Source organism: Tympanuchus pallidicinctus, unplaced genomic scaffold (assembly GCF_026119805.1).
Source record: "Tympanuchus pallidicinctus isolate F22 unplaced genomic scaffold, pur_lepc_1.0 scaffold23, whole genome shotgun sequence".
Taxonomy (NCBI): Eukaryota; Metazoa; Chordata; class Aves; order Galliformes; family Phasianidae; genus Tympanuchus; species Tympanuchus pallidicinctus.
In genome coordinates this window covers 1,031,648-1,045,329 of record NW_026294740.1, presented here as the reverse complement: position 1 = coordinate 1,045,329, position 13,682 = coordinate 1,031,648, and the positions used below count along the sequence as shown (strand labels likewise).

Below are 13,682 nucleotides of genomic sequence, written 5' to 3'. Positions count from 1 at the left end.
CAGGGATGTCCCTGGTGCTTTCAGAGGGCACCAATGTGACTGAGCTTGAGGTAATTCCAAATTAATTCCAGATTCCCCCACTGGCCGTTAAGAGGAGGGGATGTGCCAGATTACATACAAACACAAGAGAACAGGGCTCCATAGCACGATGGGGAGGGGGCTCTCATTACCAGCCCCTCTCCCAGGGCTGCTGATGTGCATTGCATGGAACTCACTAATCACAGTATTGTTTGAGTAGGAAAAAACCCTTAAAGATTGCAATGAAAAGGGACACCCACAGCTCCATCAGGCTGTTCAGAGCCTGCTCCAGCCTGACCTTCATTGTCTCTACAGATAAACCAACAAAAAGATGAGAAATCATCCTACAGGGAAAAGAGTTACACACAGCCAGGCACAGCTCAAACAGCCCTCTCTAGGCTTTGATTCCACACTGTGTATCCTAGGCAAGCACACCAACCAAGGCTGCAGGTGGGCAGAAGTTCCAGTGACACCAAGCTGCACCACGGGGCTGCAGGCTTTCCTCCCAGGAACTGCACCCACCCTCTTTACAGATACTGAGATTAACTCCACATGAAAACCAAAAGAAGGGAAAGATGACTTGGGGTTGGTGACAGGCAGGTGTTAGGAAAACAGATCTTGGACATATTTCTATTCGTCACACATGATACAAAAGCTGTGCCTGACTGGAAGCAATAAATAACCACCAGAAAGCCCAGCAGGCCATGATCAGCCCCAGACATCCTCCTCTCCTCCCTGCACAGCAGACTGAGTAGCCATAATACACTTCTTCCCTATAAAATGATGGGCTGCAATGATCTCACAGCACGTTAATGATGAAGTGTATTCCTCAGGACGGAGCACAGAACCACAGCATGCACTGATCTGGAGAAAGGTATTGCCTCCACACTAATGCTGTAATTGCAGGAAGAAAAAGAAGTGACAGAAATACTTGCAGCATAACTGCCACACGTTGTCAGTGCTGTGATTTGCGTGTGATAACCCTGGGATATCATCCCTCAGCCACGATGCTGAGGAACCAGCAACACGCACCTCCCACGTTTCCTGCTGCTCTATGAGTGCAGCACAACTCTGCCCTGTCTGTGTGTATTTATGAGTGCTTCTCCGCTTACCTGCACAGCCACCACAGAAAGGACCTCGACTGAGATCCTGTTAAACTCATCAAAACAGCCCCAGGCTCCCGTCTGGGAAAGGCCTTTGTAAATATTCCCACAAGACTGAAAGAAATAAAAATAAAACAGAACGACAAAATTACAACAGTGACGTTAAGAACGGAATCAAACCCAAAAAGAAAACAAAAAAAAAAAGGATGCTTATTTTCATTCCCAGTCTGTTTATTTTTTAGCAACTCACAGTCTATTGTGGGTATTTAGAAGAGTGCATGGAAACAGCAGGCACAACTCAATTATAATATTTATAGCTCCACACAGTTTGCCACTTGATTTGCTAATTGCACTTTCTTGATCTATCTGTGCACTCGTTTGATTTAAAGGTCACCTGTGCTGAATTACTTATGGCTCTGCTTCCTGGGAGAGCCCATACGCTGAATAAAATATGATCTAAGGCTACCAAATCATTGTACCGTGCCAGAGTGGCAGGGAGCAAAGCTCAACCTGATGATTCAACCTTCTGCAGTGATGGAAGGTTCAGCAGGCTTCCCCTTTATTTGGCAGAGAACCCTGAAAAAAGCAGGGCAGGTGGCAGCCCTGCCATCAGCCCATGAGCACGGTGGGGAGAAACAAACAGGGCGGAAGCATTAACACAGATTTTTCAAGCATTTCACATGAAAAACTAATTCCAGAAGGAAAGGTGTCATGAGGCAGAGAGAGGGATTCGGCTCTCTGCTTCTCAAAGAGCCACATGCGAGTCTTAGAAAAGGGAAGAGGATTGCATGGAGTACAGCAGAAAGGAGCAGAGCGAGGTGGTGGATAGCAGTGATCCCAGAGGGACCAGCTGAGGTTTCAGCAGGCAGTGAGGTGCAGCACTGCAGTACCTTGTAGTCCATCTGCTCAGAGCAGTTAAACACGTACACCATGATGCCCAGGGCCCGCCCCAAATCTTTCGTAGTCTCCGTCTTGCCGGTGCCTGCAGGGCCCGCAGGTGCTCCGCTCATGGTCAGATGCAGTGACTGGGTCAGGGTGATGTAACATCTTGCATGGCAAAAGAAAAAGGGAAAATGAGAAGAGACTGAGACCTGGTCCAGTAGGTCACTGTTGGGACGCAAAGGGACTGAAGCAACGCGCTCTGGTGAGCCTTCGCTCTGCAAAGCAGTAGCTGAGCACAGTGCATGTGGAAGCTAAACATCCTCTGCATCAGTTACCAGCTCTGCCTGGTTGTGTGCTGTTCCACCAGGGTCTGCTGATGGGCCTTCAGATTTAAGCTTCATTTGAAAGCCCATACTGCCTACTGATACTGAGAACATCCCAGGTAACGTAGGAAAAGGCTGGCTTTTCTGAGAGACCTTCCTCTTGCCACCCAGTGCCCTCCAACTGAAAGCGTCCCATTGCCCACCACTGCCAGAAACTTGCTTAGGTGGCCTAGGAATCATCCTACTCAGTGCTGCCCCAAAGCTCCTCTCTCATGCTGATGACAGACATATGCTAGATGCCCACACACCTCCCTATAGAAGCCATGGAGTTGTAGTCAATATGGTTAACAAAACATGATGACCTAAAGGGAGCCTAAAACAGGAGGGGAATCAACTCTTGGAAAGGGTAGATAACTGCAGGACATGGGAAATGGTTTTAAGTTAAAGAAGGGAAGATTTTGGTTGGATGTCAGGAGGAAGTTCTTTACTATGAGAGTGGTGAAGTGCTGAACAGCTGCCCAGAGAGGCTGTGGATGCCCTATTCCTAGAGGTGTTCAAGGCCAGGTTGGATGGGGCTCTGAGCAGCCTGGTCTGGTATTAAATGGGGAGGCTGGTGGCCCTGCGTGTGGCAGGGGGTTGGAGATTCATGATCCATGAGGTCCCCTCCAACCCTGGCCATTCTGTGATTCTGTAATGACAATACATGGGGTCTTGGCTCAGCTGACTAACATGGTTGAGCCACCTGAGATGCCAAGTAGAGAGTGAAGATGCAACACAGGGTCCACAGAAGACTTGAATGTTTCTGAACTGGCAGTCGGAAGCCAGCTGGGACACTGCAGAGCATCTCAAGTCCCTCCAAGCATCCTCATAGAGACAACTGAACCACGTAGTAGGTGTCTACTTCAAGACAGGATGAAAGTTTTCTAAAATTATCGTTAAAATTAAAATTAAAATTATTATATGTGGACAACCCATGCAAAGGCAAACACACAGGCAAACATATTAATCTGTGAGCTAAACCCCAGCCTGGGATCTGAGGCACAGATACCCCAGTGCGCATCACCGCTGGGTTAGAGACAGAGCTCTGCCACAAGAATGCTGAGACACGGAGAAAGAACAAGGGGGATGTGGGTGTCAAAACCAAACCCATCCATGTCTGGCAGCTGTGTCTGACTGCACGGCACAGCCCAGCTGCGATGGTGGCTCCCGGGGACCTACCTGTCTGTCAGTGGAGTGATCACAAGCCGAGGGGTATTGCCAAGATACTCATAGGAGTAGAGGAACTGGGCATCACAGATGTTGGCGAAGCAGTGCCGCTCCTCATCTGACCACCTGTGTCGGAGCTGCGACAGCCAAACAAAAGCCTGTGCGTTGTCCACCTGCAATGCACCCACATGCACTGTCAGAGTGCTGTGCTGAACTCACAGCAGCTCAGCACCGCGCAGCCGCTCCGCAGGAGGGATGGGGGAGAACTGGAAAGGTGAAGGCGTGGGAACTCATGGGTTCACATTATGACAGTTCAGTAGCTAAGCAGAAGCTACATGTGCAGGTAAAACAAATTAAGGAATTAACACACTGCTTCCCAGGGGCAGGAAAATGTCATCACTCCCGATGTCCTCTCCTTCTTCCTTCTCTACCCCAGCTTTCATTGCTCAGCATGACACCATGCTCCTCACAGCAAACTCTGCAGAGGTAACAATCAGTCTTGTTTCTCCCTCCAAGGCAGCAAGCTGAATGGCATGTGGCTGACTCTCCCTCGTTTAATCCCTCCTCCAATGCCCAGCCCAGGACTTTGCTGAGCTGCAAACACAAACCTTCTGTGCTATCATCTTTGCCACCACATCCCGAGCATGCACATCAATGGTGCATATTGTCATGATCTTCTGCCTGTCACCCTTGGAGAGCTGCCCAATTAGCATGGTGACGAGGGTGTTCAGCTGGGTCACTTGCTTCTTGTGGTATTCCTTCATGGCGTTCTCGTAGCCTTCTTCTAGCCTGGCGAAGGCAATCCCAACCTCAGTCGTCCACCAAATCTGTGTGCAGGACAAAGCCACCTAGGGAAAGGAGCTGGCTCAGTACCAGGGAAAACAGCAGAACTTAGAGAGCATGTGATCCATGAGAGATCAAAGATAAAGGATCCGTGACATGAAATTAAATGTTTTTTGATACAGCAGTCACAGCACACAGGACAATGGGGACCTGCTCAGCAATGTTCATTTAAAAACATGTCAGACGTATTTAACAACTACTTATTAGTAAGTGAGCATTTTTCATGTGCCAGACACAGCAATGGAGGCAGAGTTGGAGACCTTGAAGCTGTCAGAGGTGCATATGAAGGGCTCTTTCCTCTCATTAGCCCTCACCATCCATCTTCATCTCTCTCCTTCTCTGGGCAGACAAACCTGTCTATGACACAGCACTGTCCAAGCCCATGAGCACTATAAACCAACCAAGAGAATATTTTCCCTGCAGCCCCAACCAGACCACAGGGCTCAGCCTGGAGATTCTGTTAGAAGAATGGTAGGATAAAGGACAACTCATCCCCCATCGCTACTGGACAGCATAGCAGAAGGCTCTCAGTCAGCGAGATGCTGTTACTGTAAGAAGGAAAGAGCAGGACTGAAAAAGGCCAAGAGCTGCCTCTTCATGCACCAGACCAAGCAGAGATGAATGAACACCAGCAGATACCTGAGCAGGGTAGTCAAAGAGCCACTGTTCCCTTGGCTTCTCCTCATATGCCATTACAGCTTCTGTCATCTCATCTCTGACTGTAGCCCTCATGCTGTTCAGTACGTGATTCAGCCAGACCTCAACCTGGAGAGATTAAATCACAGTAACACATCTGCTCTTCCTAAGCACTTTTGGCTTAAGCGAAGATACAGAATGGCACAAGAATCTCAACTCTCTAAACAAGCCTCAGCCTCTTTCAGACTCAGTGGATTTAGATGATTCTGGTACTGGACAACTTGCATAGGTAGACATCAACAGGCAAGATTTTTTTTGAACTCAAGCTATGGGAGAAACCAAAACAAACTCCATGGATGAGTAATTTGGAGCAGTATGTTCCTCCTCCAGGCCACAAGAAGGATCACAGATAGGACTCAGGTGCAATCTGCCAGCAGCAGGCAAGAAGTGCTGCCAAACTGGGGAACAAGATTCCTCCTGAAATTCGTATTCCACAAAATCCTCACTGAGAGGAGAGCACAAATGCAGCATGCCCCATCACCATGCAGTTTGGTGGCTGATACATACTTCAGCTTCTTGTAAGAGTTGATACAGAAAGGTACAGCTGTGGGGACAGACTAGCTGAGCAGTAGCTCAGTAATTCATCCTATGAACGAACGAAGATGAGAAAATAGGAAAAAAACCCTTGTCTTCCAAAAGATGCCCATGCAGAGGTAGCATGGAAGGGCTTGTTCTATTTTCAATGCACAGCTCCTCCCTTATGAGGATATTCTTAACAAGATGTAAGACTAACATTCAAAATATCTTAAATAAATAAATGAATAAATGAAACCCCAATTAGCCGACAAAAGGCCCTTTGTTCCCTCTGTGGACTGCAATGCCAATGCATCAATTCCGTGAGCATGTAACCACAGTGGGACCAAGGGCCACTAAGTATGGAGCTGCTAAACCACACAAGCACCTCTTCCAACCTTTCTCTCATTAAGGGAGTTCTACAGAAGCCCAAATACGGTGTGGGAGAGCAGCCCCCCAGACCATTCTGATGGATGAGGCCCTCCCTCTCACCTGCCCACTGCAGTCACACGGCTCACTGAAGCTGACGTACTCCTCCTCCTTGCTGTACATCCCCAGGCCAATCTTGGTTGGCTTTTGCTCAGAGTCCAGCTGGAATCTCATCTTGGCCAGGTTGTCAAAGAGTTTGGAAAGATGACGTTGCACCTGCAGGTGGAATTGTATAAAGTGATTGAGACAGGGCAAGGAGAGCAGCCATCACCATACACAACTCACAGCAACAGTCATGTTTATAAGGAAGCTCTTGAATGTCTCAGTGCGACCACAGCTTTTCATGTATGGCCAGGATCACAAGCTTGCTGCTGTCCCTTCCAATACTTCCAGCTATTTCTATTCAATTCACAAAGCAGACATGCCTTAATAAACCAAATTTTTCCATTGAGAAATCTCCTACATTGGGTAACAGCACAGAAAGCAAACATTCAAGCATTACATCACCTCCTAGGCCCACTTCCCCTACCATGTAAAGATGAAAGGTCTCCAGCCACTGCTCTGCTTCATCCTATTCACAGCACGCTGGGAAGTTTTATTCGCTGTGAATCTCCCTGCTTTCTCCCTATTAGAAGACAATTCTGGGCCAATGAAGTCACGAGATCTCCTCCATCATGAGACCTTTATTTCTGATGAAGATCCATGCTAAACAGCTTAGCAGCCCAGCCCTTCTACAAAACCACACTGACCAAAAGAGCTCTTCTAGAATGAAAGCGATCAACTCCTGCCTTGTTCACAGCTGTATGAGACTGAAAAGCCAATGTGGAGGTGTCAGATTTTCTGCTGCAGGCTCTCAACATCAGCACTTTCCCGATGGAAGCCAAGCAGGTCACCAGATCTTCTTCCAGATCACCTCCATTCAGTCGTGCACCAGATGACTGCCACCACCAGAGGCAGCTGTCTCCCAGGACTGATGCTCCCCCAAGGGTCGGCTCACAAAGCAGTCCCAGAGCAGAGCTGCCTCTCTCAAAGACAGCCAGGGATGGGCAGATGGTCGGAGGCAGCCTCCTAAGTGATGAGGCTGAGAAAGCCTGAGATGCATGGCGTGCTGATGCTTTCAGAGAAAGACAACAGACTTGTCTGTTTAAACCTGACTCACAAAGGACAACCACGCCTGCTCTCACAAGCTGCAGCTGACATTCCTCAGTAGCCACCTTATGCACGTCCAAGGAGGGCCAGACTTTGGAAGATGCTGAACACTTTCAAGAAGAAACTGGCACTCTGCATCTGCCCAGATTAAAATCTCTCCTTTCAAACATTAAGGAAAACCACAGAAAGTTTTTCTTACATCTAGAAGTTTCTGCTCACTCATCTCCACATCCCACGCCTTGGCCTGCTCACAAGGCTTCCAACAACCATTGCTATAGTTTTGCCACAGGAGCCCTGGGCACACCTGAATCCACCCAAGTTCAATATCCAGCTCAGGAGGATAACAGCACTGTGCATTTAATCCTCCTTTAGGGATGATCAGATTTTAAAAATACAGTGGAAAACCAGAGAGTATATTAACATATGATCCTACTTGACATTTACTTTGCTTTCACAAATAGATTCAACTAACAGAAAACACGCAGAATTCCTTCATACTCCACAGAGCATTTTGACACAGTATCTTCTCTTTCCAACCTTATTTTTTCCTCTCTATTTTATGCATCAATCAACTGGGCATTTGTAATGCTCCGAGGGCTGAAATCAGCCAGCAGCAGAGGCAGGTACAAGCAGTGGTAAAGGTTAGCAATAAATAATAACACTGTCAAATGCACGTACAGACCTGCTCCACGCATGCATCCACATTCCTAATTAGATGGAAAGCTTGAAGGTGAGGTTATCCACTACTGAGAGCTGGAACAAAGAGTTTATTCCTTATCCAAAACTCCCCATTTGCTGCAAAATTCTATCAGTTTGATAAGCCAAGCTTGGAACAAAGGATACCCCTCAAGCATTGCCAGCCAGAACACAGCACTGTGCAGCCCATAATCGCCCCATTTCCTGACATGCTCCCATACCACTGAACAACCTTAGCACTGCTTTGCTCCTTATGAAACTTCCTTTCTCTCAGTGGGCAGAATTTGGTGGAAGAGTTCACGCTCATCTGGGGAGTGCAGGAAAACATACATGGAGGTCATTTCCTAAAATAGGAAACTAGAATTTCCCCCACTACAAGTAAACAGGGGGAATTGTGTATTTCAAGGGACTTCCCCACACTTAGCATTCCAAAACTCAGACTGAACAGAGAAAACATCCTTGGTTAGAAAGCCCAGGACCTGGGCCAGAAGGTTGGACACCCAGCCTGCATGCTGAGATGTGCAGGGATGGAGAGAACCAGGAGATCTATCTGCCTGCCTTGGCCATGGCCACTGCCTGGTCACCAGCTGTCTTGCCTCTTTCAGTTTGGCACAAGGGCACACCAAGAGCTGTGGTTCTGGAAAGAAGTGGCTGAATAACAAATGACTCCTCTGTCTCAGAAGGGACATCTCCTTTCACATCCAAATGCTCTGTCTGCAGCTCTTCCAGCAGCAGGAGGCACCTGAGCTTGGGGATCCCGGGTCAGGAACAAGTTCTAGCTGAATCTTCAAGAATGGTATTTCCCTCCCCACAGCTCACTCACCACCAGTGGTTTGGCACCATCAACACGCAGACAAACTCTGCTTTGAGAAATGTTTTCAGAACCATCTGCAAACCTCACCAGGGTTACATCTGACAACAGTGTGCATCGACTTTCAGAGATGACAGATGAAGTTGGCTTGTGTAGGAATTATTATTTAACCAAGTAAGGTGGGTTAGAAAAAGCACTCAAAGACAGGATAAGCTACCAGAGAGTCCCAGGACATGCTGTGATATCACTGACACCTGGAAATGCAAAGGTGACACAGAGCAATGCTTACCAGCTGTGGGTTGGTGCCATTGGAAAGAATATCCAATAAATCTGCAGAAGAAATGAAGTAAAATCTGGGAAACGCCAACCTCTTCCTGTCCAAATATTCAGCCAAAGCCTTCTCACACAGCGACAGCCTGGAGAAACAAAGCGAATGAACACCCAGGACAGAAGAATATCCCCTCATGTTCCATGCTGCAGCTGGGCAGATTCTTCCTTGCCATAGGAAAATGTCAGGCATGAGCTGAGCCTACAGCGTGGTCCTTTACAGCCTTCACTGAATAGGGCAGCATGGCATGTAGTAACTCACAGGTCTCCCTGTATCCCCAAGGGCCAAACAGCCCAGGAGCCTCATAAAAAAGCAAAAACAGAAGTGGAAGAAGCTAGAAAGCATTTGCAGTCTGACTTGCTGCTTTAAAAAAGTTCATAATTTTCACAGGTGATTTCACACTGGGATGAAAGTTTCTATAACTGCTTTTATTTTAACAAGCTGTATTTTAAAGTCTTATTCAAACCTAGTCAGCTCTTTGTGTTTGTGAAGCCTGAAGGGAAATTTGTTTGCTCCAGTCTAAAATAAATCTTTCAGTGTTTACACGCTAAACTGCTGCTGAGCTTACAAACTTCATAAATAACATGCAGCTAGTCCTCTGTGAGCAACACTGGCTTTACCTAATATGTATATTTAAAAAACCACCTTATTTTAAGAGGATAGTTATTACTGAAAAAAGCTATCGTATTAAGCTTTCAGTGTGTTCCAGGCAGACAAACTCATACGGTAAGTGAGAAGTGCATCCATCTCAGGACAGTAAGGTTCTTCCCAGGCAGCCTACATCTTCCATATGCCAAGGGTATATATGCAGAAATAATATTGTAAATTAAAGAACATGGGCTCAGCTCTGCTGCAGATATTCCTGCCTGGACTGCTAAACAGACCTTTAAGACGTTGTATTTAGGGTGGCAGTAAGGCCACGTGCTCCTCAAACCTGCTGAATGCCTACTTTTGTACATGTGCAAATCGATAGGCAGGATGAGAATTTGCACATACACAAAGCCAGGCTCCACTTTGGGGGCTTCAAGGTGATGGATCACAAATAAAAGGACTCAAGAAAGATCAGACGTGCTGCTACTTGTGAATGCAAACAAGCCTGCAGTCTTAAAAAGAACTCCTTAGAGCACAGGTTAAGCTAACTTATTACAGCTGAGCCCAGCCTCTGCCAAAATCCAGGGACCAAAGTTCCACCTACCTACTCTGAATGTTCTCCAGTTGTTGCGAAAGGCCTGGTTTATTGGTGGCTTCAACTACGTTTGGTGTTTCCCGAGCTCCATAGGCCAGTTCCTTAAAATCAACATCAATGCCTTCAAAGCGTTTGGAATCCTAAAAAGCAACAGAGAACATATTCATGGTAAAGCACTAATTCTGTGATGGAAGGCCCCATCCTTCAGGCACCATATTTGTGTTGAGGGGAGAGATTCCCCACTGAGAGCCTCGTGCCAAGAGCAGAAAGGGACACCTCCACCATATCAGAAGGGCACTTCCACCCAAATGCCCAAAACAGGCACTCAGCTTCTGACTGCTCCCAGAGAAGCCATGGATAAAGTGACCCATGCAGAAGTCAGTGCCTAGGATCCACCACTTTCATGGGGTTGAACTGCTCTTTGAATGTCTCCTCATACCTACTCTCCTTTGTTCAGGTGGTGTAACAAACCTCCCTGGCCACGGCAGCAGCAGACATTTCCACACAGGGGAAAGGACACTGACTCCATGCACTCTTCCCTTCCTGGTACAGCATCAGAGCATCAGTGCTCCAAAATGGGGATGTGTCTCCTGCAAGCAGAGCCTCTCCCTGCTTCAAGTGGGGCATGGAAACCCCCTGTGGCAGCAGAGGGAGACACTGACAGATATGCTCTGTGCCTAGTGAGGATCCTCAATTTTTAGAACAGTGAAGAATAAATAAAGCTATGTTCAGGATATTCCCCCTCCCCTTCTTCCCAAGTCAGGCCACAAAAGCACTCAAAGCTCTCCTGGCAGCATCTCCATGCTACCCTGCACTCAGTGCTGGCAGCCCTGCCCCAGGGCTGAGCCCTCCTCACAAGGCACAAGGAGGCTCCAGTACATCCCATGCCCTGCTGGCACAGTGCTCCCCAGCCCTGGGTGCATCCTGAGGAGGTTCATCCTCCAGAAACACTGAGTTTCTGGTCTGTGCCACCTGCCAGGTGGGTACTGAGATGCAGACAGCTGCCCAGCAGGATGCAGACCACAGCACAAAGCGATTTCACACATGCCATCAAAGAGTTGCCAGATACTAACAGCATGCTGGCACATGGTACAGCCTTCATGGCTCTGGTCCTTAGGACCTGTCTATACTGCCCAGTGAGAAAAGCTGTGGGAGTTAGCAGTCCATACAGAGCAGGACAAGGGGACAGCACCAGTGTGGTGCATCACCAGGACAACACTGGGCTGTGCACACCCACCTTAGGTGACAGACCCTGGCTCCGCACACAGGACCTGACACCATGTGTGGATGGGGACAATGGGGACATTGCCAACTCCAGCCCATGCAAAGGAAGATCCCTCAGTATAGATGCAAGTGGTCCAGAGGGGCCAAGAACCAGATTGGAGCATTTTCAAAGTAATGAATAGAACTTGGTGCAAGGCTGGAAGGTGGGCTGCTACAGGCACCCCGAGGTCACCAATGACAAGTGTGCTCCAGCTGCTGAAGCAAGTGAACATCTGCTCTCACTCTGCAGCAGCACTGAAGGCATGGAAGCAGATGCTGCCAGAGCTGCTTGGCTCAGGTCTGTTTGGAGGTCTTGCAGCATTTCCATTATTACCTTGGTCCTCGATCCTCCAAATAAGCAGGGAACCCACCTGCAGCACTGAATGAGACTAGCAGCCTTGCACTCAGTCTCCAGTACCTCTGTATTTGCTCCATTACAGTGAAAACTAGCTTCTCAGCTCAGGCATAATCTACAATACAAAACCATCCCTGGGCAGGGCGAGGGAAACTACTGCATCACTACCAGAGTCTCTGCCAAAAGAGAGGCAGCTGGAGAGAAGTCCCACTCTGGGGAACATGGCATTACAGACAATCCCATTTCAGATCATGGAGGATCTTCTTCAACCCTTTCCCAACCGAAAGAGAAAACTTGGGCTTTCTTACGTCTGGAAGCTGCGTCCGTATATCTTCTGAGCCTATGAATATGCTCTCCAGGTGACACCACGTACGCTGCACTTCAAACCAGAGAGAAATGACAGAGTCCACAGTGGACAGTTTCCTCTGCCACGCAGATACTTCCTCCAAGAAAAAAGCAATGCATTTGGATGTCATTAAGTTCTGCAGCTGCACCTGGTTGTCTTCCAGAGTTTCAATGAGTTCTTCGTCCGACTTCAGCAACGGGATGTTTGTCCGTGGGTGAGGCTCGTACTGAAACTCCATGTTGCTCCAGGTCAGTTTTAATTCCTTCAGGACCTTCTCCATGCTCATTTCTCTCACTGCTTTGTCCACAATTCCACGAACCTCATCCTCGTAGTTATGCAGGCAGAGCTTCAGAAGATCAGCCAGCGTGGTGTCAGAGTCCATCACAAACTTCACACCCGTCACCTGCATCAGTTGACCCCAATGTCTTTCTCTAATAGCAGGATTTTGAAGTTCTGCCACAGCTTTCAGGGCCGTCAGCATGTTCTTCACTCTGCTGTCCAGCCCTGTGAAAGCACCCCATGCCCTCATCTCTTTATCCAAACTTCGAATCTCTCTTGCAAACTTTTTGCACTCGAGATCCATGTTTTCCACATTAATATCCACCCATTTGGTGGTCTGCCAGTCCTCGAGGCTGCTGTTCACAACCGAGATCACATCCCAGAGCTCTTTGAGAAGACACATCTCCTTTCTGCACTGCTTCAGTTGTTTATAATCTGGCACCATGACTTCAAACAGAGCAGCTGATTCATAAATCGAGGTCATGGCTGACTCCATTTGTTTAATCTCAATGTTCTTTGCATCCAGCAGCTGATAAGGCTTTTCAGCATCAAACCTAGAAAGAAACGTAGTGTAACAACTTCTGAAGAAAACATTAAACAAATGGTGCCTCCAAGAGACAAAGCAGAAATTAAACATCTGTAGTATGCACTGATGGTGCTTCCCCATGCCAGTGCTGACACCACTTTTAAGCAGTACTATGCACTCAGCACCCAGGCTCAATGTCTTGCTAGCTCTGGACAGTGCTCCCAACAACGCAACACGCCAGGTGTTGAGATACAACATTGTGAGCAGGCATGCAAAGGCTACAGACGCTCAGAGATGACCTCATCAAGCTCTGTTCCTTAGGGCTCATGCGATGCTGCAGTTTGCCTTTACCTGAACGGTGCTTCTTTCCGAAACCTCTCTCTGAATCTGTGCTGCTCAGCATCAAAGGCTGCACAGCTCCTGCGCAGAGCTGCCATTTCGTTCGCCTGCAGAGGAGCCACGTGCTGCTTCACAGCTATCGCCTGCTTCTTTATATTGTTCCATTTTTCTGGCAGCTCCTGCAAGCAAAATTTGAACAATGGTAGGGTGTATCTGAAACCTGATAGATGGCATATCTGACCTTTTTATTGATAAACCCAGAACAGCAATTGAGTCTGCGCCATACGTTGTAAGGAAGAATTCCCATGATAGAAAAGCTGAACACACAGTTTGGGATAAAACTTAAGTGGGATTCTGAGTTTTGAAGAATACTGAGGACTGGCACCTTACA

General features: G+C 47.8%; 1 protein-coding gene across 1 annotated transcript in view; it reads right to left on the bottom strand.

Moving 5' to 3' along the window:
* DNAH9 (dynein axonemal heavy chain 9) overlaps positions 1-13,682 on the bottom strand; it is a 188,826-nt gene that overhangs the window by 144,235 nt on the left and 30,909 nt on the right. The window contains exons 19-28 of the mRNA XM_052688193.1: positions 13,304-13,470; positions 12,110-12,980; positions 10,193-10,323; positions 8,959-9,085; positions 6,077-6,229; positions 5,015-5,140; positions 4,141-4,380; positions 3,545-3,705; positions 2,012-2,168; positions 1,131-1,235 (exon numbers count right to left, since the gene is read on the bottom strand). Of these exons, the coding sequence (XP_052544153.1) occupies positions 1,131-1,235; positions 2,012-2,168; positions 3,545-3,705; positions 4,141-4,380; positions 5,015-5,140; positions 6,077-6,229; positions 8,959-9,085; positions 10,193-10,323; positions 12,110-12,980; positions 13,304-13,470 (2,238 nt within the window). The remainder of the gene's footprint in view (positions 1-1,130; positions 1,236-2,011; positions 2,169-3,544; positions 3,706-4,140; positions 4,381-5,014; positions 5,141-6,076; positions 6,230-8,958; positions 9,086-10,192; positions 10,324-12,109; positions 12,981-13,303; positions 13,471-13,682) is intronic.